Genomic DNA, 25,088 nt, shown 5'->3' on the forward strand with positions numbered 1-25,088 from the left:
TCTCCCTCTGCTAGTAAAGTGGGGCTAATCTGTAAGAACCCAGGCGGGAGAGGAGGGAACAAGGAGCCCATTCTCCCGGAATACAGAGCTGAAGAGAGCCGCACACACGGGTGGCCCCGGGTGGCTGCGGCATCTCCACGGAAAGTCCGAGAAAGCCACCGCCGGCCAGGATGAAATGTCTGGGCAGCTTGGGTCCATGACCTGATCACTGTAAATGGATTTAAAGATACGATGAGCTGTCTATGAACGGTGCTGCCTTTATTTGTTTTGCAGACTAAATTCCAGCCACAGCAGCCTCATACTTACCGCAAAGCCCTGGTAAATCCCTGAGTTCTGTGGCGCCTTTCCTGAATAGCAGCGAGAATGACTGGGGCAACTCCTGTACCCACACCACATGCAGCTTCTTGGTAGTTCTGAGAAGTTGCCTGGGCAAAGTGTGTCTTCCTCTTCTCAGTGCATCCTTCTGACTTGGCTTCTCCCTACGTCACCCTAGCACACACTGTTGGCTGTTTCAGCAGAACACGGCACGAGGGTTTTAATCTGTCTGCCTCTTCTCTCCTTTCTAACATGTCAAATTCAGAGTCAGGAAAAGGCCCTGTGGATTTTCCTGGCAAGCCCATACAGGGTGGTGGGGGGGGGCGGCGGTGGTCAACAACCCTAAATGTTTTCTTTTCCCTCCCATTTTCTGGTTCCTTGTTCCTCGGAAACCAGTAAGCCGGTGGTGACAGGCGTCCTTTGAATTTGTCTTCACAGTCGTCTTCTGAGAAATCCCCAAAGTATTCACGCATGTTGCATTCAACTGCCTCAAACGTGTGGCCAGGTCTTAAATGTAACGAAGCTGCATTTTCAGACTCCTGAGACTGTCCTTTGATACCAAATGGGCAGCGCATTGCCAACCTAAAGAGGGAATGTCATTTCCAAAGCATGATCACTTACGCAGAGCACGTATCTCAGGAAGACAGCCATTCACGGTGCGCTTTGTCTTTAAAAGTGAGGCAAACAGAAGCATTTCTAAGCCCATTTTACAGGTGGGAGACAGAGCAGGAAGACTCCCAGACGTGTTTGAGGAGACTAAGCAAGGATGGAGCCCGGAAGGGTAGTTCCCAAATTTTCGGTCACCCAAAAGGACTTGGGTTATACTCCACACTGCCATGGATCCTGTGTTTCAAATTGTTTTGTCTCCGCCCCCCTCACGCCCAAAGGACCCTAAATTTGTAAATTATGACTCCGTCTGTTTTTGATGAATTGATGGCATTTAAACTGAACGGCTGGTCTTTGGTGAGAACAGCCATCTCAAAAGCATGCCGTTAGGATCCTAGGTAGCAACATTGAAAAGTGACACCTCCATCAGCCCCAACTGGCCTTTCTCTGGGCACCCATACCCCTCTTCTTCAGCTACTTGAAATCCTGAAAATCGGTCCTAGAAATTCGTCACTCCCTGGTTGGACTCCCATGTTCCCAAAGACCCTAGATCAGGAGACACTGGCCTTACAAACTCCAGAGCCAAGGTTCTCAAACTTGCACATCACCATTGGCAAGGAGGGCTCATTAAAACACGAATCCCTGGGGTCCACCCCTAAGGTTCTGATTTTGTGGGTCTGGGTGGGGCCTGAGGGTTGGCATTTCTTCAGCCCATCCAGGGGCCACACGCTGAGAACCACTGTTCCGTCTGGTGTCCCAGGACACCAGCCCTTTGAGGCTGCATTTTCGTCCTCCTCTGGAACACTGAGGAGCTGGCTTCTGTCCTGCAAGCCTGGGAGGGGGCGACCCCATGAGCTGCTGTCAACATCAGGCCCCCCCCACCTTGTACTGGAGAGTCAGCCCCTTCCCTTAGCTGATTCCCCAGGGGCCCCAAGACCTGCATTCTCCTGTTCCTGGGCTCCTGTAGAGTCCAGAGCCGGGGACAGCAGGGGGCCTGGCCTTTCTTAGGACCTTTTTTTCTGAGCTTTAGTAAGCAAATGTTTATACACACAGCTGACCCAAATTAGCTGGAGCCACAGGACCGAAATAGGAATAGCCCGTAACCAAACTCCAAGGCGAAAACATGAATTCCCTTGTGAGAAGTGATTAATCTTCCTCCAGGGAGAACGAGTTAGCTATGCGGCTGACTGAATTTACAACCGTATTCTAATTTGAAATCACATTGACTTATTAGTTTTTTTTTTAATTTAGAAATCCAAATTCCTTTTCAATCTTAAATGTCAATGTCCCTGTAAAACAAAATTTTGCTATTTGATATTCCCAGGGCTGGCAGCAAGAGGTCCTTTATTTATTTTCCAAAGAGTCGACTTGGGGGGTTGTGATATGGTTTTCTCTGGCCCTCAGGGGAAATGGCTAAAATGCACATTCTCTCGAGTCACAGAAAAAAGCAAATGTCAATCACAGGACCGTGACAGGACAGTTTTCCATGGTGTGACCTCAAGCCAGTACCCCACATAACATCTCTGAAGCCCTGAGGGGAAGAGCGTGTGGTAAAATGCAGTGTAGGGACCTCTTTGGCTTTCTTCCCAAGCCCTTGCCAAGTGGACATAGCATCTCCCACCCTGTGATAGAAGGTTCCAGAAGACCTTTGTGTTCCTGGCATCAGAGACCCGGACTGTGCAGATCATTTCACGGGGGGAGTTGTTAACACCAAGAAGTGATGAATTACAGCTCTCACTCCAAAGCTAAGATACAGGAAATGCAGTGTTTCTTAGAACATTCAATAAGCTATGCTAATAGGAATTGAAGAGCCTTGGGAGCAAGAGAACCAGATAAATTCCTCCTAATTCCTAAGCCCAATTAAAACCAATCGAGTTTGGAATGTAAGTGGTATCTCAGGATAGATTCATACTGTTCCCATAAGGGCTGCTGCTTAAGGAGAAGGATGTGTTCATTCTTTTTAACCACTTAGTACAGCCACACAAAGATCATTTCCTTTCTGGATTAGGCAAGTGACTAGGCCAACATCGATATGTAATGCCTAGATGACTGCCAGACTGTAGGGCGGAGGTGAAGACCTATCCATTGAGATCGTACAGATTCACCAGGGCCCCCCGGACTTCAAGCAGACTTGCAAGATCTGGTTACCTGGGGAAACAGGAGTTGTTTTCAGAACTCCATCAAGATAAATTGCAACTATGATCAAATGTAGGAAAAGACGAGCCTCCTTTCAAAGGATGGCAAATAGACCTGAATCAGAGGCAATGCACGAGCGATGTGGTTGAACAGCACGTTTCTCCAGATGATTTCCCAGAGTTACTGAGTGGGGACAAATGGGGGGGGGGGGAGAGACATGTGAAATGGCAGAGTTTGCAAAGAAGCCCATTTTAAGAGTGAAAGCAGCAAAGAGAAATTGGTGTTAGATCATTGGGAAATGTGATATTTAAGCAACGCGTTCTGTTACTTTTCCTATAAGAAGGGAAGCATCTTAATCTCTGCTCAAAGTGAGGAGGGTGCTCTTGTCCAGTATTCTTAGCCAGCTGGGGCGATTCAGCATGTTCCTTTGGTCAACATTGTTAATGTCCAGGTGAGGCAGGGAGACTGAGAGGGAGCGTGCCTTAGTGGCTTCCCAAGCAGTGCCCTCCATAGACGATAACGGGGTTGACCAGTTGCCAGGACTGCAGTGCCATTTGTTTGATGTCCAGAGAGCCCTCCTGAACATGTTGCTCAGATTTAGCATGACCTTAAAGACCAAACAAGGCATTACACACACACACACACACACACACACACAGCCCCAAGTGCCAATCCGGCCAGAAGCCCAATTTTTTAAGCTGGCCAAAGCTTGGAAGAAGATTTCATTGCCTGCCACTTAAGAGTGGACATCTGCGGGAGCAGTATTAGAACTCCGGATCATGCGATTCATTGGCTTGCCCAGACTTAACAGTTCAGAAAAGTACTCAGTGTGGTTCTGTAACCACTGACCAAGCTCCATCACGGTGGAGAGCTGCTTTCAAATCGTGAGCAGGAGCAAGAGGGAGGAATGGAGGCAGCATTGGGCCCAGGCTGCCATGTGCTTTGCCTGACCGGTGCCTGTGTCTCCTGGGTGTTAATATTTTGGCATATTTTGTTACTTTGGCGTATTTTGTTGATACGCCTTGAAAGAAGTGAGGTCGTCAGAGGACCTAGGCTCTTAGCCCTAACTGTGTGACCCTGGGTAAGTCATCCGATTTCTGTGGACTTCTATTGCCCCGTTTGTTCAGGGTGAGAATTTATTTCATTATCTCCAGGGTCCCTTCCAGCCCTCAAAGTCTGATTCTGTGCTTCTCACTCAGCACCCTCAGTTGCATGTTCCTGTCCAACCAGTCACCGACCTTATCCACAGTACGTGTCCCTTCCTATGGGTTGGGACGCACCTGCCATGGTCCGCAGCCTCTACCCAGACGTTTGCACTCAAGGGCAGAGCAAAATCAAAGAGGGCGTTAGTCACCCCATCCACCCCTCTCCCTCACTCTGGAGCATCTCTTCTCTGCCTAGTCTTCCACAGGCCCCCGTGTTTCCTCAGGATCTCGAATGCTCTGTCTCCCCCACCTCTCTTTCTATTGCACATCCTGCCTTTGCTGCTCCTCCTGTCTTCGGCCTCGGTTCCACCTGCCTCTGTATCCTGTGACTTCCAGGAAGCTGGTATCCTCTGGTTCTCTCCTCTCCGATCGCTTATGGCCTAATAAAGGTGCTCACGCCCATACTGTGCACAGCTCCGCAAGCACACCGGCAGATACCATCTTGCTGCTTGGTGTCCTCAGCCCGCCTCTGCTCACGTCTCTGTCTTTCTGTTGCAGCACTGAAAAGCCCAACTGAATTCCATGAGCAAAGAAAACATTTGGATAGTGACAAGGTAATTTTTTGGCAAGCTGCCCTTCTTTCTGAACTTAGACTCCAGGGTATAGATCTCTGAGTGCTGAGCTTTGGCTCAAGCAGGTAGAATTTCCACAGTAAACTTAATACGTGCCCTGCCCCACATACACACACACACACACACACACACACACACACACACACACACACACACCGTAGGGGACCTTACTCCTGTGTACCCAAGACTGGAAATGTGATCAACCACATTTAGCTTTGAAACTATTTGTTACCTTAAAAAAAGTCTCCAAAAAAACCCAAAAACAAAAACACGTCTCCAGTCTTTCTGATGTTGCAAGGATGCTGTAGACATCAGGTTTCCAAAAGCCTTTTATAGTCCTTTCCAACAATCGGATTTTTAAAAATCCAATTCAGTGATAAGATAGAGGCTGTGCGTACAGAGATGACCTACAGCGACTTCAAGGCAAAAGGCATTGAGTTTATTTCTCTTTCTTTCTGGTTTTTTGTTGTTATTTGTTTCTTTTGGTTTTCTTTTTAACATTCGGGAGGGGGCATAATTGGCACATATGTTGCACCTTCATAGCAGATCTCTGCAAACTGACCTTATCAGTAATACAATTAATACTATTTAGCCTGCATCAGCCCTGTATGAGAAGGAAACGCAGGGAGGTGGAGGGGCGGGGGGCGTGCCTTTGTCCTGGGATTTCTTTGTCCACCTATCCTAGCCTCACAGCTACTTTGTGGGTGGAGAAAGGAGCAGAGCTCTGTACCTCTTTAAAGTTGTGCAGGAGAGGCTGTGGTCTCTGTTCCCTGGAAAACAGCTGTCTTTGATCAGAACTGGAGTGATCGCTAGATCCCTCTCAGGGGGCAAATAGGAGATCCAATAGAGTGGCATAAAAACCCAGAACTGGAAATCAGGGCCTGAGGTCTGGGTGTGCCCTGCCAGAGTCCACACTGTCCCCACAGACAACTCCACCATCGAGAAGACTGTGGGACTCAGTAAATTATCTCTGGGCATCCTTCTAACTCACCGTGCTTCTGAATAGCAGCCTTTACATTTCCATGGGTCCTAAGAGAGAGGGCATACATTGTCATGTTACACTGGATGGACTCAGGCTACATTTCGTCTCTAACCATAGTCAGTTTTGTGGCTGTTTTAAGAGTCCCTGGAATAGAATGGACTATAACACAGGCAGCTTAGTATCATCTGAGCTTTATTATTATTTTATTAACACATACCTGCCCGGCCTCTGAGGGTGGACCCAGGCTTCTTACCTCTTCACTGAATTTTTCCATCCTGAAATGACCAGAGAGGCTTTTGTAAATCTTCCCGCATCAAAATGGAGGAGACCGGGGAGATTTGCAGGTTCTGAGGAATGCCTTCCCCTTTCGAGAGAAATCGGGGTTCTTTTCAAGCCTAAAACTAGGCAGTTCGGCTGTCTGAGGTCCACAGTGGAACTTGTTCTTTGTTTGTGCTTGCAGACTGAAGACACGCTGAAGCACAAGGTCAGAAACAGGCCTGACTGCGCGGACGTGGTTAATATGCACGTACTTCAAGGTGAGGCTGCACCCAAGCATTAACCCGGATGCCATCGAATGGTGGGCCATTGTGCCAGAGTCCTTTTCTTTATATGTTTGTGAAGCCCTCTTAGAAAGCGTCCCCTGATCTTCCAGAGTGGTCATTTGAGTTGTTTTAGGGCCACTTAGACAGTCTGATCAGGAAGGTATAGGCTGGGCTCCAATCTCCACTGTGCCATCTCTGAGCCTGTCTCTCCCCGCCATGTACCAGATTCCTCTAAAGCATGCCCGCTCTTTAGCCAGTAACAAATCTCTAGCGTGTTAACTAGACGTGCCTATCCACTAGACTGGATATATACAGTGATGCTTATTCAGGGATTACTTTAGATGTTGGAACATCGAAAACAGGGAAATGTCCAACTCTAGGGGATTGGCTGAATTAATTCTGCATCATCCGCGTGATTGAATACCTTGCAGCCACTGCAAACGAGGCTTTCAAAGAAAAATGATTTAATGAGAGAGGTCTTCCAAGATGATGTTGAGTGAAAGAGACCAGAAACAAAACTGTATTTATGGTCAGGTTCAGGGATGAAAAAACATATGTAAATGGTATTTACAGTTCGAAGCTGTGATTAAAACAACAACAACAACAACAACAACAACAACAACAACAACAACAACAACAAAAACAGCCCTGGGGCACCTGGCTGGCTCAGTCAGGGGAGCATTTGACTCTTGATCTCAGGGTTGTGAGTTCGAGCCCCACTATGGGTGTAAAACAAAAACATAGCCCTAATAATAAGTATAAATAGTTAAGAAAGACATCCACCTATTAAAAACAGAGTTTCTCAGTGCTTCCACTGTCTTTTATATACCTTTTTTTTTAGCATTCTCCATACTTAGGGAGGACAAGTACATAATAATACTATAATAAAAAAAGCATGAGAAATGTTACTTGCTACATCATCATGGTCTTGTCTTTTTTTTAATTTTTTAATGTTTCATTTATTTTTGAGAGAGAGACAGGTAGAGTATGAGCAGGGGAGGGGCAGAGAAAGAGGGAGACACAGAATCTGAAGCAGGCTCCAGGCTCTGAGCTGTCCGCACAAAGCCTGATGTGGGGCTCGAACCCACGAACCGCAAGATCATGACCTGAACCAAAGTTAGAAGTTTAACCAGCTGAGCCACCCAGGCACCCCTCTTTATTTTTTAGAGTAGGCTCCAACACGAGGCCTGAACTCACGACCCCAAAATCAAGATCTGAGCTAAGATGAAGAGTCAGACACCTAACCGACTAAGCCACCCAGATGCCCCAAACTCATCACAGGCTTCAATTAAATGAAACTGTGAGCTGTCCTGGCCCCCAGTTCAGTTGCATGTCCTTAATGGTTCCCATGTGATCCTCTCAGAAATTGAGGATTAACGGCCTAGAGCACCAAGGATCTGCTGGGGTACAAAATGATCCCTCCTTCCCAAGGCTCATGGTCTAGTTCTAGAAGCAGTAGTAGGTCAAGGGCCATGGCCATGAGTGCTAGAAGCAGTCACAGCAAAAGAGGCAGGTAAGAACAGAGGAAGTAGAGAGGCTTTGTGCTGAGACCCGAAGAGTAGGCGGCTGCTGGTAGGGAGAAGGTAGGAAGCACTCCAGGGCGAGGAAACTAAGCAGAGGTACAAAGGTGAACCCACTAAGACATGCAGGACAGAAGGGGGAGGACCGGGGTCGCTGGAACAGTCGTTTGGGAATGGAGAATCTCCACTCACATAACAGCCAGACTGACAGACAGAAGAACATCATTCAGGGGGATGCGAGAGAGGAGTGTTTTCTGAAGATTAATCCTGCATTGATGTGTAGGACCAATCAGAATGATCCCTGAGGCAGGGTATCCAGTGAGAAGTCCTTGCCATGACCTAAGGAAGGATTAGGGGATGTTTTGGAGAGGACTGAGGCTCGAGTGCACCTGTTCTTTGGTTTGGAGTACTGATGTAGTCTCTACCTTGCATCAGGTGCATTGAAGATGTGGCTTCTAGACAATATCTGACCTGTTACAACCATACAGCATCCCTAGACTGCTCCTGGATGGAGATCTCTAGATCAGCCACCAGACACTAGGCCTGGGTTAGTAGGTTGATAATAACAGAACAATAGGGCTGGAAGGCTGGTCTGTAAATATCTGCCCTTTTAAAACTGCAGAGTTGAGAGGAAAGGTACAAATTTTTATGGCCTCTTAACAGTTCTACCTTACAGCAATGACCGGTTGACTAAATTCTCCTCCAAGTTCTTACACAGAAATAAGTTGGGGACTAACCAAAAGAGGAATATAGGGGTGATTTAGGTCTTCTTAGTGACCTTTGTCACCCTCAGATGATGAGAAACTGCCTGTTGGATAAATTCAGTGTTAAAGATCCCCGTTTAATTAAGTAACTGTTTCAAAGGGACTTTTTTTTCCCTTTGACAATTGACTTTGACATTTGAATCAGGTAGTATCACAACATCACCAAATCTAAACCCCTTAAGAAGTCCTACTACTGCAAGTAATTACATTACTAGGTAATATTTGCTTCTGGCTTATCCTGTGCCAGGCAATATATAGACAGGATGTGCATTCAAGTGCTGCAGCTTAGGGTCAGCAAGCAATGTAGATCCCATGGATTGCCTGTTCACAGAATCACCAAATCGCACATTTTTTTTTAAAGAATTGTCGCCAAATGCATTTCTCTAACTCTTCTGTGCCTCTCTATTTGCTTTTATTTGGAGGAATCTAGTCTTTGCTGCTAATCCATGTGAAGTGATGATGATTGCACTGGAAAATTATTAGAGCCTAATGTGGCTCAGAGTTTCACTTACAAAAGCAAAACCCCCAAACCAGAAACAATGTCACATTCTAGAACAGATTCTTTGTGCTTCAACCCCTTAGCCTCCACTACAGAGAGGTCCATCCCAACTGCTCAGATGAAGCTGAAGAGAGCCCGACTTGCAGATGATCTCAACGAAAAGATTGCTCTCCGGCCAGGGCCACTGGAGTTGGTGGAGAAGAACATACTGCCCGTGGACTCTGCTGTGAAAGAGGCCATAAAAGGTACTTAGAACCCATGGCATGCTTCTCTTGTGTGCTCTGAGATCTGAGGGCAGCCAAGGCTCTGACCTGCCTGAGGCCCTGGGGGCGGGGCCTCTCACTAGACAAGAGTCATGCCAAGGGTTGCTGTCCCAGAGTGGTCTCCAAAACCAGAGGTCCTAGGAGTGAGGACGAGATTGCCACCCACTCACCCTACAAAGGTCAGGTTGACAGCAATCAGTGTTGTCCTAGTCAAGCAGGTGGAGAACCTGAATTGATGGAACTCTCCCAACCTCTCCCCTGCAAGGTTCTATCACTTAGGAGTCACAGCCCCCTATAGCCCTCCTCTTCTAGAGGGAAGAAGACTGGTAGAGCAGAAAGGACACTGGACTGGAATCAAAAGACCTGAACTCTAAGCCCTGTTTGTTGTGTGTTGGGGCTTCCCCAGGTCCCTTTGCCTCTTGAGATGCTGATAATGACACCAGCCTAGCCCAACTCAGAGGCTCTCAGGAGTGAAGTTCAGATTATAGACATGTGTGAAAATTCTTTGTAACAATCCTCAGGGGGCCCCAGGGATGAAGAAGTACAAATACTTACAGAGGGAACACAAACATTAATTCTTTCATAAGCTCTATAAAATCGTTGAGACCAAGTAGATGCAAACAGCCCAAGTGCACTGGGAAAACGGTGGTAGAGGAGGGAAAGGGGAACTCAGCATTCCCATAGGTGAACTTGATTTTTCTTCCAGTGATGATCACCAGGAGCTCTAAGGATTATTGATGTTTAATAAGCAACACACATTTAAACGTTTCAACCCACCGTCAAAAGGTGTTTGTGAAGATATTTTATCAAGCACTTAAGTTCAATGTTAAATCTGTCATCGGATGTATTATCCCCCATTCTAAAATCTTGCTGTCACCCAACCATTCAAAAGCCATGTGATTTTTGGGTTTGGCACCTGTAAATATGAAAATCTCTGCTCTGGGAGAGATGACATGGTGACCCATCAGCGCCCACCTACTGTTCCATTGTGACGTTCTCTCTTTACTCTCTCCTTCCACACTGAATGTCCCATGCCTTTGAACTTGGACTAGCCAAGACCACCCAACTGGGTGCTATGTCTGTCTCTACTCTGATAAGATCTAGGACAGGAAAAAGATCTCCATGGGGCATCTCCTCATTTCTTAACATTTTCTATTCCATACATTTAAATCTATCATCGATTTTATGTGATAAGGGGAAAGATCTCAATTTGCAGTTTTGGGTTTATGGTGAGATTCTGTTTTTCCATGTGATTTCGTGGCAGTGGCAATTCGTGGCTATTGCTCTTTGTTCTACTGGGCATTTTCTCCCCTTCTGCTTTGTTAAAGCTATTTATATAGAAAAAATTAATAATGCTAACCCTCAGTCTTTCACAATTATCTTTTACCAGTTTGTCCTTTGCCTTTTGTATATTTTGCCTAGAAGCTGTTTTTATTTTCTATATAGTTAGATCTAGTAATTTTTGTGGTTTCTGAATTTATCAATTATTGGAAACATTTCTTAGCTCAGGAATCTAGAGTGATTCACCTCTGTTGTCTTCTAGCATTTATATATTTCATTTTTATATTTCAGTCCTTACGGCACACAAAATTATTTAAGTGTGTAGTTTAAAAGACACTGCTAGTTCTGTTTTTCCACAGTTTTACTGATGTATTTTACAATGTATTTCAGTATCTATCTCACAAGTTTCTTTGCACTGGTCTGATATTTCTAATGTTTCTTGGCTTATTCTCACAAGTATATGCTGGGTGAAATTTAAAATCAGTTTAGCCTATGCCAGTTTCAGTCTTGTTAGATTTTTGTTTGGGGTTGCAGTGAATTTATGTTTTTAAATTTTTTTTAATGTTTATTTTTTTGAGAGGGAAAGAGCGAGTGGGGTAGGGGCAGAGAGAATGGGAGACACAGAATCTGAAGCGGGTTCCAGGCTGTGAGCTGTCAGCACAGAGCCTGATGCGGGGCTCAAATCCACAAACCATGAGATCATGACCTGAGCCAGGGTCAGACGCTTAACCAGTTGAGCCACCCAGGCACCTCTGTAGCAAATTTATACATTAGTTGATGGTTCCTTGTTTTTTTTTTTTTTTGAGGGAGAGAGAGAGAAAGCACAAGGGAGGAGAGCGGGGGGAGGGGAGAGAGAATCTTAAGCAGGCTCCACGATGGGGCTTGATCTCACAACCATGAGATGGTGACCAGAGCCAAACTCAAGAGTCAGACACTCAACTGACTGAGCCACCAGCCACCCATGATGGTGCATTTTTACGTTTAAAATATATCAATTCTGGGGCACCTGGGTGGCTCAGTCGGTTAAGCGTCCGACTTCAGCTCAGGTCACGATCTCACGGTCCGTGAGTTCCAGTCCCACGTCGGGCTCTGGGCTGATGGCTCAGAGCCTGGAGCCTGTTTCCGATTCTGTGTCTCCCTCTCTCTCTGCCCCTCCCCCGTTCATGCTCTGTCTCTCTCTGTCTCAAAAATAAATAAAACGTTAAAAAAAAATTTTAAAAAATATATCAATTCTTCTGAGACAGAAATACAGTTTCTCTTCCCATTTCTTCAACTCCTCTATCATTTCCCTTGGTAAGGTTTGTTTTTTTTTTTTTTAAGTGAAGTCACATCAATTATTGGCATCCTAGAGGAAATCTGTTAATTTTGCACGTTCATAACTTTGAAGGGTTTCTCCATATTTCCAATAGTTGCTCCTAAAACTAATGAAAATTTGTCTCCTGCTGCATTTTTTTCCTGCCTTGGTGCACTGATCCTTGGCTGATACTTGAAAAGTAACATCAAGCTTTTATTAATGTATTGTATAACTAGCATCATGTAGAACATTGTATACAGTATATTCATAACATATGTCATATCCAAATTTCATGCTTTATTTACAAATTATATATTTGTAAATTGAGTTTTATATAAATTTTAAAGTATGATATACTGTATTATGTAAACCTAATAATATATATTTTACTGTACATATAATATGTTATATGTAAATGTATGTCATATATAAAATTATATATGTGAATTATATAAGGCACACAATTTATGTTATTTCATATACAATAGACAGTATTTCACTATACAATTTAACAACTATTAATATATGACATAGTATAAAATTATTATTGGTACATTGCCAGTGCTTCAAGCAGTATTATACGGTTTTATTTTATACATTATGTTTTTGTTATGTTGATGATAATATTTTTCTGTTTCTATCATAAATAGGGATTTCTTCACTCATGTATCTCTTTATATGCCATTAGCCTTTGGTATAGATAGGTATTCCAAGGAAGTATTTCTGTATAAAATGGATGCTTAATTCTTAAAATGCTTTCAGGGTGCCTGGGTGGCTCAGTGGGTTAAGCATCCGACTTCGGCTCAGGTCATGATCTCGCAGTTTGTGAGTTCAAGCCCCGTGTCGGGCTCTATGCTGACGGCTCAGAGCCTGGTGCCTGCTTCGGATTCTGTGTCTCCCTCTCTCTCTCTGCCCCTCCCTCTCTCTTTTTCTCTCTCCCTCTCTCTCTCAAAAATAAATAAATATTAAAAAAATGTTTAATGTTTTCAACGTGCACAAAAAGATGATTACGTGGGGAATGTGGCATTGCTGTCTTTTCTAATTATCTTGCATTTCTGGGGGAAAAAAATCCCACATACGATTTTTTTCTAGAACTTTCTGGTATTTTATTTGAGATTCGCATCTCTTCGTTAGGATAACAGTAGCTGCTAAACCACAAAATTTCAGCAGCCTAACACTAGAAGTTTTATGTCTTGTTCATAAACGGTCGAGGGAGGCTTTCCCTTAACGGCAGACCTTTCAAGCACACAGGCTCCTTCCCTCTGGCGGCTTCACCCACCCCTAGAGCAGGGCTGCAAACTTTTTCTTCAGGGGCCGACAGTAAATGAGCTAAGCTATTTAAACTGTCGCAACCGCTCAGCTCTCAGCGACTGCAGTGTGAAAAGAGCCATAAGCGAGAAGTCAGCAAGGGGGCATGGCTGTGTTCCAATAAAACTTTATTTACAAAAGCAGGTTCACAGGCCATAGCCTCCTCATCCTCTGTACCGAGCCAGCAAGTGGAAGGCACGAATGAAAAGGCCCACCCGCCTGTGTTACAAGCCTCCACCTGGACACCAGCGTATCACGTCTGTTCCCATTTCCCTGTGAAAATAGCGCCGATGGCTCGGGAAGGTATTTTCTGGCGGAACAGTGATTTACCAGCAATGTCTCTCTTCTATGGAAGGGAGAACATAAATTTTGATGACTAGCTGGTCTTTTCTGCTACAGAGTTCACAAATAGTATTCGTCTTTGTTTTTATTTTACCCTTGTCAGGTTTAAATATCAAGACTTACACGTGCTTCACAAAATAAGTTATAATTATCTTTCCATATTTTCCCATGTTTGGAAAGCGTTTATGACTACAGTGATCAGCTCTTTGAAAACATTGCCTATTAAAGTCACGGGGGCTCAATACTTTCCTTAGGAGTAGGCCTTTAACAGCTTTCATTCTGTTTTTGTACATAGCTTTTTGGGTATTCAGATTTTCTCCTTACGGTAATGTGTGCAGTTTACCTTATGCAAAAAATTCCCATCGTCCCTCTGAATTGCAAAGTTATTAGCCTAAAGTCCTGTAAAGTCCAGGCTGCTCTCAACCAGGGGTTAGGTGCCATTTTTCAATGCAATGTGGTCATTTGTGTGTTTTCTCCCTTCGTGAAGCAGTTCATGAATTTGTTCACAAATGTTGTTGGTTTCTGGTCTTGGATTCATTTAGTTTCGCGTCTCGTCAAGGTCACTGAGCAGGAGAATCTCCACAAGGAGGGTTGAGGATCCAGGATGTTCATCAGTTTCAAGTGCAGTGGAGACAGGTGGAGGCAGAGGGAAGGTTACACAGTGTGCCCCTATTCAGGTGAGGAGTCAGAGGGTATGAGCAGGAGCACGGTCAGTGGAAGAGGATAGAAAGCAATCAACATGACGGCTGATAATAATAATAATAATAATAGAAGGGTGTGAAGCAGGAACTGAGGGGTCCACCACCCTGGTTTTTAGAGCTGGACTCTGTGACTTCGGCCACACAGCCACACACCGACTTAATCCTAAATACCTCATTTGCTCCTCTCTGAAACCCCAGCAACAATAATAGCTCTCTCGGGGTCTTTTCTCAAGTTGGACTCAGTTTGTAAATTATGTAAAGAATTAGCAAGGCATTGATAGCACATGAGGGAATTCGTCTAATTTCGGACCTCAAGGACTTTGCGCTTCAAGAAAAGAGAAGAAGAGAGCCAACTTTCCACATGAAAGTTCCTCTGAAGGGCTGGGTAAAAGTCACAGTGGGAACGTGTATGCCTGTACCTAACCAGGACATCCTGGAGGTATGACTGCTTAGCGAGCCCTGAAGGGAGAGGGGCAGAGATCAGTAATAAGGGTGGTGACGTCATAAGGGCCCTTTATATTGTGTCTTGAGAGCAGGAGAGAGACTCAAACTTCTCTTGTCATTTAAGGACACCAACATAAACACTTTTCTAGTTCCCCAGCAAGGGAGAACATAATTTAAAATAATGATGATGCCAATAATAATAAAGTAGTGGCGAGCCATTGGAAGCATTCATGGTGGAAGCCAGAGCTATGTCTGTGTGGGAACAAGGTGGAGATCCTGCCTCTAGAAAGATCCCTTTGGCTGCAGTATAGAGTGGACTTGAGAGACGTGAAATGGAGCCAGAGTGCTGTCTTCTATTAGGTGACTGTTTGGCTTGTCTGAGGAAAGTTGATGAAGGCATGAATAAGAGTCATGATGGGGGGTGTGGAAAAGAGAGACTCTGAAAGACAATTGATTTTGCATGATTAGATGGTCAGTGGAATACAGCAATCGAGACAAAGGGAAAGCAGAGATAACACCAAGGTTTGTTTCTCTCCTGGGCAACTGGGTAAATGGCCGCCATTTGTCAAGATGGGGACCGTGAGTAGAAGAGCAGATTTAGGGGAAGATGTGAATTCTCGTTTCAACTGTTGGATTTGAGGGGCCCACAGAAAATGGAGGGGCAAGCGACTAAGTAAGCAATGGGTTCCATCGAACTAGAATTCAGGAGAATATTGGTCTAGAACTACAGATTTGGGAGACTTGAGTGTAGATGTAAATTTAAACTAATGGTCTAGATAAGATTGCCCTTTCATTCATTTGTTTATTCACTTAATACTTACGGAGAATCTTTGGTATCAGACACTATTCTAAGGGCTCGGGACATATCAGTGAACAGAACATTTGTGCTTCAACATATTCTAGTGGGCAGACACAGACAATAAACATAATGAATGATTACGTATTATAATACAAGGGTGTAACTGATGTAAAAGTAGGACAGGGTTCAAGGAATCAAAAGTGCCCACTAGAGAGTAGTTGGGAGAAAGAAAGGATGTATAAAAGGAAAAGAGGGCTAGGAGGCTCCCAGGCAGAGGGGGGGAGTCCATGAAGATGAAGGCAAGGAATGGCTACAGAAGGAGGTTGTCCAAATTGAGGAAAATCCAGCACCAGCAATGGGGAATTGACCCAGGCATCAGCCTCTTAGCAGTAATCTTTCGATGTGCATGAGAGTTTCTATGGGGGGTGATGGCACTTTGAGTAGCCCATCCGGTGGTGATGATGACCCAGCCCCCTCTTCTGCCTGTCACTTCTTGTGATCAAATCATCTCCCCACGACGAACTGGTGACTCCAGGTAGAAGTTCACTGTGGGCTCTTCTCCTGACATCTGTGTGTCGCGCCCTCTCTCCACGTGCTCTTCCAGATGTGCTTACGTTTTCCAGCTCTCCCTGCAGCTGGCTTTCTATGTGCCAAGCTCTGAGAGGAATGCTTTGTCATTGTCTTCCTCCAGGTTTTAGTGAAGACCAATCTAGAACTTCTCTCAACACAGGAAAGGGATTTTTTTTTTAATTAAAAAAATTTTTATTTTTTATTTTTTAAATAATTTTTTGAAATGAATTTTTGAGAGAGAGAGAATACAAGCAGGGGAGAGACAGAGACAAAGACAGAGGATCTGAAGCAGGCTCCGCACTGTCCACAGAGAGCCCAACGCGAGGCTTGAACTCACAAACCACGAGATCGTGACCTAAGCCAAAGTCAGATGCTTAACTGACTGAGCCGCCCAGGCTCCCCTATTTTTCATTTTACTTCCAGTATATTTAACATACGGTGTTAGTTTCAGGTGTACAATGTAGTGATTCAACACTTCCCATCCATTATTCAGTGATCATCATGACAAGTGTGCTCTTAATCCCCATCACCTGTTTTATCCACCACCCCCCCCCCCCCCAGCCACCTCCCCTCTGGGAACCGTCAGTTTGTTCTATAGTTAAGAGTCTGTTTTTTGGTTTGTCTCTTTTTTTCCCCCTTTGTTCATTAGCTTTGTTTCTTAATTCCACATATGAGTGAAATCATACAGTATTTGTCTTTCTCTGACTTATTTCACTTAGTATTATACCCTCCAGATCCATCTGTGTTGTTACAAATGGCAAGAGTTCATTCATTTTTATGGCTGAGTAATATTCCATTGTACATATATGCCTCCTCTTCTTTATCCATTCATCTATCAGTAGACAGTTGGGCTGCTTCCATAATTTGCCTGTTGTAAGTAATGCTGCAGTAAACATGGGGCATATATCTTTCTGAATTGGTGTTTTCATATTCTCTGGGTAAATACCTAGTAGTGTGATTACGAGATCATAAGGTAGTTCTATTTTTAAGTTTTTGAGGAAGCTCCATACTATTTTGCACAGTGGCTGCACCAGTTTGCATTCCCACCAACAGTGCATGAAGGTTCCTTTTCCCTCCCCCCCATCCTCGCCAACACCTGTTTCGTTGTTTCTTGTGTTGTTGATTTTAGCCATTCTGACAGTTGTAAGATGATATCTCATTGTAGTTTTGATTTGCATTTTCCTGATGAGTAGTGATGGTGAGCAACTTTTCTTGTATCTTTGGCCATCTGGATCTCTTTTTTGGGGAAATGTCTGTTCATGTCTTCTGCCATTTTTTAATTGGATCATTGGTTTGGCATGGAGTTGTATATAAGTTCTTTATATGTTTTGGATACTAATCCTTTGTCAGATATGTCATTTGCAAATATCTTCTCCCATTCAGTAGGTTGTCTTTTGGTTTTGTTGAGTGTTTCTTTCACTGTGAAGAAGCTTTTTAGTTTGATGTAGTCCCATTTGTTTATTTTTGCTTTTATTTCCCTTCCCTCAGGAGACATATCTAGAAAAATGTTGCTATGGCTAATGTCAGAGAAATTACTACCTGTGCTCTCTTCTAGGACTTTTATGGTTTCAGGTCTCACATTTTGGTCCTTAATCCATTTTGAGTTTGCTTTTGTGTGTGGTGTAAGGTAGTGGTCCGGTTTCGTTCTTTTGCATGTAGCTCTTCAGTTTTCTCAGAACCATTTGTTGAAGAGACTTTCTTCTTCCCTTTGGATATTCTTTCCTGCTTTGTTGAAGATTAATGAACCAAGTAAGTGTGGGTTTATTTCTGGGCTTTCTATTCTGTTCCATTGATCTATATGTATGTCTATTTTTGTACGAGTACCATACTGTTTTGATCACTACAGTTTTGTAATATAACTTGAAATCTGGGATTGTGATACCTTCAGTTTTGTTCTTCTTTTTCAAGATTGCTTTGGCTTTCTGATTTGACTTCTACAGGAGGAGGCTTGGGCCTCCTTGTGGCCACATCTGGGGAATATGTACCCAATTCCCTGTTTCCTCTTCCTAGAAAGCCACTAATCTGGGTCTGAATACCCACTTCCAACATGTGTTGGGGAAAGGATTCCCAGTCCTAACAAGCAATGCTCAGGACTCCAGCTGGGCATCTGACAATTCAACACAGAACTCAGGAAACCCATTCACTTACTAGATTAGCAGTTTATTATAAAAGGGTTATAGCTCAGGAACAGTCAGATGGGGGAGATGTGGAGGACGAGCCATGGTAGCCATGCTCCCCAGGTACCTCACTCTCCCCAAATCTCCACAAGGTCATCAACCTGGAAGCTCTCCAAACCCCTTCCCTTTGGGTTTTCAATGGAGGCTTCATTATACCGTCACGATGTGATTAGATCATTGGTCATTGGTGATTGAACTCAATCTCCAGCCCCTCTCCCCTTCCTGGGGGCCAGGGGCTGACACTGAAAGTTCTACCCGTCACTTGGTTAGTTCCCCAGGCCACCAACCCCCATCCTTTGGTGAGGTCCAAAAGCCACCTTATTAACATAACAAACACCACTTTTGTGACTCTCATCACTTAGAAAGTTCCAAGGGTTTTCCGAGCTCTGTGCCAGAAAGGGGGATGGAAACCAATATAGATTTCTTATTATAATCACCATTCACAATTATTAACAGCCACAGCCTCTCAGGACAGAATACTGAAACAAAAAAGTAGATATGGTGTTACATGGGAGTGAGAATTTATGAGAACAGAAATTACATCCTAGAGTTTAGCACGGCCTCCTTGAACTGATGAGTGGGTCATTATTAATTAAAGATCCCTCAGTTTGAGAGGCACTTGGGTGGCTCAGTGATTTACGTGCCTGACTCTTGGTTTCGGCTCAGGTCACAATCTCACGGTTCATGGATTCGAGCCCCACATTGGGCTCTGTGCTGACAGCATGGAGCCTGCTTGAGATTCTCTCTCTTTCTCTCTCTGCCCCTCCCCTGCTTGTTCTCTTTATCTCTCTCAAAATAAATAAACTTAAAAAAAAATCCCTCAGTTTGAGACCCCTAGGAGCCTGCTTGTGGCTTGTTAATTCTCTCTCTGGCCATGTAAGCCTTTCCTTCCCTTGACAGGAGGAACATTCCTTAGCTCCCATGGAAGCTGCCTACTATCCAGAGGCCTGGCTTCTGCTTGAGTGAAACTGAACCCCTGCTGGCTTTCCTGGTTTTTTTCAAACAGTGGAAGGACTCTGGTTTTCAGCTCCAGTAGATGAGCCCCTTCTCCTAAAGCGTCCTCACCTTTCCCTTGGTCTGGCCCAGGCAGCCCCCTGAATGCCCAAGTCACGTACTTAGCTACTTTTTTTAAAGACTCAAACCTGTATCTCAGAGAATATACAGTCTGGTTGTCAAAGATAAATTAGAGCTGGTCCAGAAGACCTCCATTTCCAGCTGTTACATTTCTAAAAGATCTATGTGGGTTGGGGCTCCTGAGTGGCTTAGTCTGTTAAGTGTCTGACTTCAGCTCAGGTCATGATCTCACGGTTCGTGGGTTCGAGCCTTGCGTTGGGCTCTGCACTGACAGTGTGGAGCCTGCTTGGGATCCTCTCTCTTCCCCTCTCTCTTCCCCTGCCTCTCTTTCTCTCTTAAAAACAAATAAACATTAATTTAAAAAAAAAAAGATCCTACACTAGTCTTTGCTCACTCACACCCCCAAGGTGCAGACTTCATAACAAAGCAGAAACAATCCCTATTTCCTGAGAATCCAATCATTCTTCAGAGACTCTGGAAGCCCTTCCTGAACACTCTGATCATTTATTTTAAGGCACATAGACAATAACCATGGCCCTGAGCCAGATGGTAGACCATTTGCCTCGTCATAAAAAGAAAAAGGGTTTCTTTGGCATCGCTTTCTCCTGGACAAAATTTATCATTCCGTAACGAGAAATCATTTCCGCAGTGCACGTGATCCTGGGGGGACAGAGGCACAATGAGGCATATGTGGAAAATACTTCTCTGTGCTGCTGGCCTTGGCTGCCCATCAAAGCGGTCACGGGCATCGCTCTGAGGTCTGCAGCTGTGGAGAGCTGATGTACCCCCACGAGAGAGCTCTGAAAGGGTGGGGTCCTGCAGAGGGGAAGCAAGAGACAGGGCTCAAATCTCTTTACACACCTGACAATCTTCTTTGACCCTAGAGAATCAACCTCAAGTGCCAGCACAGAAGTCCTTCTGGTTGACTGTTTTCCTCCACTCATGTGGTCCCAGAATCAGAGTATGTCTTAGAGGCTTCAGGCAAATTTCGAAGATGCCAGGAATCGGAGGAAAAGGAATCTTCATTCCTCCAAACCTCCACGGACACCCATTTCTGTAATAATGGCACCTGACCCCCTTTAAGAGCAGTGGGTTCTGTCTTTCTTGGATGATATAGTCCCTCCTCTACAGACCCATGTATTGAAAAACCTTTAGGCAAGAGCCATGTTTAAAGTTTATTTATTATAGGGGCGCCTGGGCGACTCAGTCAGTTGAGTGTCCCTTCAGCTCAGGTCATGATCTCACGGTTCGTGGGGTCGAGCCCCACGTTGGGCTCTGTGCTGACAGCTCGGAGCCTGGAGTCTACTTTGGATTCTGTGTCTCCCTCTCTCTCTCTGTCCCTCACACTGCTCATGTTCTCTCTCTCAAAAATAAACATTAAAAGAAAAGTTTATTATTTTGGGGAGAGAGAGAGAGAGAAGGAGGAGGAGGAGGAGGAGGAGGAAGAGGGGCAGAGAGGGAAAGAAAGTGGATCCCAAGCAGGCTTGCATTGTCCGTGCAGAGCCCAATGTGGGGCTCGAACTCAGGACCGCTGAGCCCAAATCAAGAGTCAGATGCTTAAAAGCGCCCCTAGGCAAGGGCCACATTTAAACCCTACCTATTAACACAGGGATCACCTTGTCCCTTAGAAAATGGATTTTCCTTCCATGTCTTCCAAGAGGGCATTAAGAGATGGTCTGTCCACGAATTAAAAATAGCTCTCGGGCCATGCACTGAACAGGCTTAGGAGAAGATAAGCAAACAGGTCCTTTTCCACAAGCCACTTCGTGGTCTCCCAGCCAAAAGGTACCCAGGACTCCAGCTATCTCCCTTAATCTTGGAATCTTAAATGTTTATGCAGAGAAAGTACAACTGACTCATTCATCCAGTTGCTTCCCGGGGGACGGGGGAGGGGGGAAGCTCAGAGTCCAACATCCCCCGGGGGCCAGTGCCCAGAGCCGGCCCCTCGGGGCATAGCCGGAGAATGATGTCAGGGCTTCCCAAAGTGGGTCCTTGTCACCGCACCCCCTGACGTGTATCTCCGGGGACAATAGCCAGCACACCACACTCCAGCAACTCCCAGGGTGCCTCGTGCCCTGGGAGATTGGAGCAGAGGCCCAGGGTCACGGCACAAAGCAACAGACATGGTTATTCCACAGACAGCCAGATAAGGTGACCTTTGTCCCCGTCCATGTGAGCCTGGCTTGAACCAGGAGGGAAGGAGTGACAGCAGCCTTTGCAGTGACTCCCAGCTCTGAAGGTCTTTGCAAAGCTGACCACAGGACAAGGTGCCTGCTGGGTGGGTCTTTTTAAATTTTTGATAACGGCCCCAACAAAAGCAGCCACAATCACCGCCAGGCTAGGAATTACTCAACACTTGCCCATCAGGGACTGGGCTCAACCATTCACATGCTGTTCTGTTGTTTTAATCCTCAAATCCTGGAGAGGTTAACTCTGTCGTTTCCGTTTTAGAGGTGCGGAAACTGAGGCTCCCAGAGGTGAAATCACTTGCCAGCAGAAACGCGATAGGGCTGAGAAACCACCCTCGACGGTTCGAGTCCAGAATTGAAGTTCTTACTGACCCTGCTGAGCAAACCCCACATACGTCATCTCAAAAGGACGTCGCTGCCTTTTGCTAGCAGAGCGTCTCTGCTGTTCAGTTTCTCCCGTGAGCAGAGGCCGAGTCGAGCGTGCACATGTGTGGACGCTCCTCTTCCGTCCGGGTGGTCACAAATCCAAGCCACCGGCAGCCCTAAGACAGTGGTGATGGGGGAGGGTGGGGGGGGACAAGGCAGGGTCTTTGGGCCTGCGCCGTAAGGAAGTAGTCCTCCTCACTGGCATATTCTGATTCTGATCTGGCCCATGGTGCTTTTTGGAGATCAGACAGATCCAGAGTCCAGTTTGGGGCTTTAGCCATCACCTTATTGACTCCTTCAGATATAAGTAACTGCCCTGTATGTAGTTGCATGGGTGCACGTCGTCTTTGTGGATGTAAGCAGAAAACCTTGTGGGTTTTTTTTTTAATTTTTATTCATTTTTTAAATATTTTTAACATTTGGGGCGCCTGGGCGGCTCAGTTGGTTAAGCGTCTGACTTCAGCTCAGGTCACGATCTCGCGGTCCGTGAGTTCAAGCCCCGCGTCGGGCTCTGAGCTGATGGCTCGGAGCCTGGAGCCTGCTTCCGATTCTGTGTCTCCCTCTCTCTCTGCCCCCCCCTGTTCATGCTCTGTCTCTCTCTGTCTCAAAAATAAATAAACGTTAAAAAAAATTAAAAAAAAAATATTTTTAACATTTATTCATTTTGAGAGACAGAGCATAAGTTGGGGCAGGAGGGGTGGGGCAGAGAGAGAGCGGGACACAGAATCCGAAGCAAGCTCCAGGCTCTGAGCCATCAGCACAGAGCCCAATGCAGGGCTCGAACTCACGGATCATGAAATCATGACCTGAGCTGAAATCGGACGCTTAACCGACTGAGCCACCCCTTTATGAAGGTACCCCTTTATTTATTTATTTATTTTAAGAGAGAGAGAAAGCAGGGAGAGGCAGAGAGAAAGGGAGAGAGAGAATCCCAAGCAACTCACGAACTGTGAGATCGTGACCTGAGCTGAAATCGGACGCTTAACCGACTGAGCCAACCCTTTATAAAGGCACCCCTTTATTTATTTATTTTGAGAGAGAGAGAGAGAGAGAAAGGGAGAGAGAGAATCCCAAGCAGGCTCCGCCCTGTTGGTGCAGAGCCCCCCGCGGGACTCGAACTCAGGAACTGTGAGATCATGACCTGAGTCAAAATGAAGAGTCAGACACTCAACCGACTGAGCCACCCAGGCTCCCCAAGCAGAAAAACTTCTTTAAATGATGGCTGTCACTTGATCAAGTAGACTTCTAGAAGCCGTGTCTCTCCAGGGATCGGCCCCCCAAATACTCCTGTCCCCTGGCTGGGGGATTTCTTCCTCACCCTTCCCACCACCACGCTGCTCTTTGCACAACTTCCCCTTTGCTCCCCCCATCGCGGTCAAGTGCACCCTTTCCCCCCACCACCTCCCCGTCTGTCGTCCTGTCCTCAGCTGAGGTCATCTCAGGCTCAGCCCAACCCCACCTCCTCCAGGCGTCTCCCTGGACGTCTCCACATTGCAGTCTCCTCCGTCTGTCCTGGACAGCACTCACCGGGTGGTCTGGTCCTTGACAGATGTCTCCCGTTGTGTCCCACAGTCTTCACGGCGTCCTATCCGATTTTGCTTCTGCTTCTCTGCTTCTCCTAAAGTGTGAAGACCGGATGGGGACAAAATAATCGGGGAACGCTCCGTGCAGCATTCCCGACTCCTTTACTCCAGACACCTGACTTTGAGACTTTTCCACATTATTCTAGTGCCTCGCTCCAAGGTCACCAAATGCCAGATGTCCAAGTGGAAAGGGCAGGCTGAGGGATGGGTGGCAAGAACAGGGCTACCACAGTCCTCCCACCCAGGAAATCGTCATAAATGCCCTCCCCAGAATGTCCCGCCTTCTCTGTCCTCACCGTCACGGTGTCACTAGGAGTCCCTCAGACCTCAAGAACTCAAGTACAAGATGCTGTGGAACACGGAGATATCCTTAGGTCACGTGTGCCGATAAAGGAGAGACATTGGCCATTCCCCACTGGGTGTTTCCTAAAGACTTACCACCCGATGGCTTCCAGGGAGGGTGATGGCTTTTGCCACCCCTCTGCTGGTGGCTCTGAGAGTCCACACTGCAGTCCTAGCTCAGTCCCTGTGCGCACTGAACACTGTGTGCCCTCCTCCACAGAGCAGTGATGAGAAAACGCACCCTTCCTCTGACTTAGCGGTTGGAAGGCCTCGCGAAAGTTGATGCTTTTTGTTACTGCGGCCACTAGTCCGTGGATGCCTGATACAAACTGCTGTTTTTATCGTTTGCTGTCACCCGGCTTGAAACAAAGTGGCATGTTGGACATAAGAAACCATCCTCTTTCTCTCTTTCTCCCTGCCCGCCTCTTGTAACATCTCCACTCAATGTCAGGATACTCGGACAGCATTGTGGTTTGATGACCTTCCTCTGGCGCATGCATATTTGGGGGGGTGCTCGGTGTGGGTGCAGGTGAGATGGTGGGGGGCCCCCGGGGGTGGGGGAGCGAGACTTTGTCTCGTGAAGGATCAGACCGCGTGGAGAAGCTCTGTGCCCATTTAGACTGAGGAAAATATGGAGGGAATATAATAAAACTTATTATATTTGGAGGATCCTGTTGGGCAGAAAAGCCTGGGTCCCCCAAGGGGCTAAACACGCTCACAGGCAGGGCTCTCTGAGGTTGGAAATGGAGTCGGCTCAAGGCATGTGCCAAGCAGAGCCAGTGAAATGCTGTGATTTCTGGGGTGGAGTAGGCTCAACACCCCCCACCACCCTCCCATGTCTATCTGGCCCTCAATGACATACGTAAGCCTTTTAACAGGGACAAAGCCTTTAATTTCTACCAATAGAAGTAGGACTTGAAAAAATGTTTTAATTTTTTAACCTTTTATTTATTTTTGAGGGGGAAGGGAGGGGCAGAGAGAGAGGGAGACACGGAATCCAAAGCAGGCTCCAGGCTCTAAGCTGTCAGCACAGAGCCCAACGCGGGGTTTGAACTCACAAACTGTGAGATCATGACCTGAGCCGAAGTTGGATGCTTAACCGACTGAGCCACCCAGGCGCCCCCAGGACTTGAAGTTTCTATGACAAATGTTTG

At 45.9% G+C, this 25,088-nt stretch overlaps 1 protein-coding gene across 2 annotated transcripts in view; it reads left to right on the forward strand.

The window, feature by feature from the left end:
- MYOCD (myocardin) overlaps window positions 1–25,088 on the forward strand; it is a 108,932-nt gene that overhangs the window by 47,866 nt on the left and 35,978 nt on the right. The window contains exons 3-5 of one of the 2 annotated variants that reach the window (XM_042915582.1): window positions 4,761–4,816; window positions 6,277–6,352; window positions 9,225–9,386. In XM_042915582.1, the coding sequence (XP_042771516.1) occupies window positions 4,761–4,816; window positions 6,277–6,352; window positions 9,225–9,386 (294 nt within the window). Of the gene's footprint in view, window positions 1–4,760; window positions 4,817–6,276; window positions 6,353–9,224; window positions 9,387–14,895; window positions 15,135–25,088 lie in introns of those variants that run through there. The other variant, XM_042915583.1, reaches the window with a different exon arrangement.

This window comes from Panthera leo, chromosome E1 (assembly GCF_018350215.1).
Source record: "Panthera leo isolate Ple1 chromosome E1, P.leo_Ple1_pat1.1, whole genome shotgun sequence".
NCBI lineage: Eukaryota > Metazoa > Chordata > Mammalia > Carnivora > Felidae > Panthera > Panthera leo.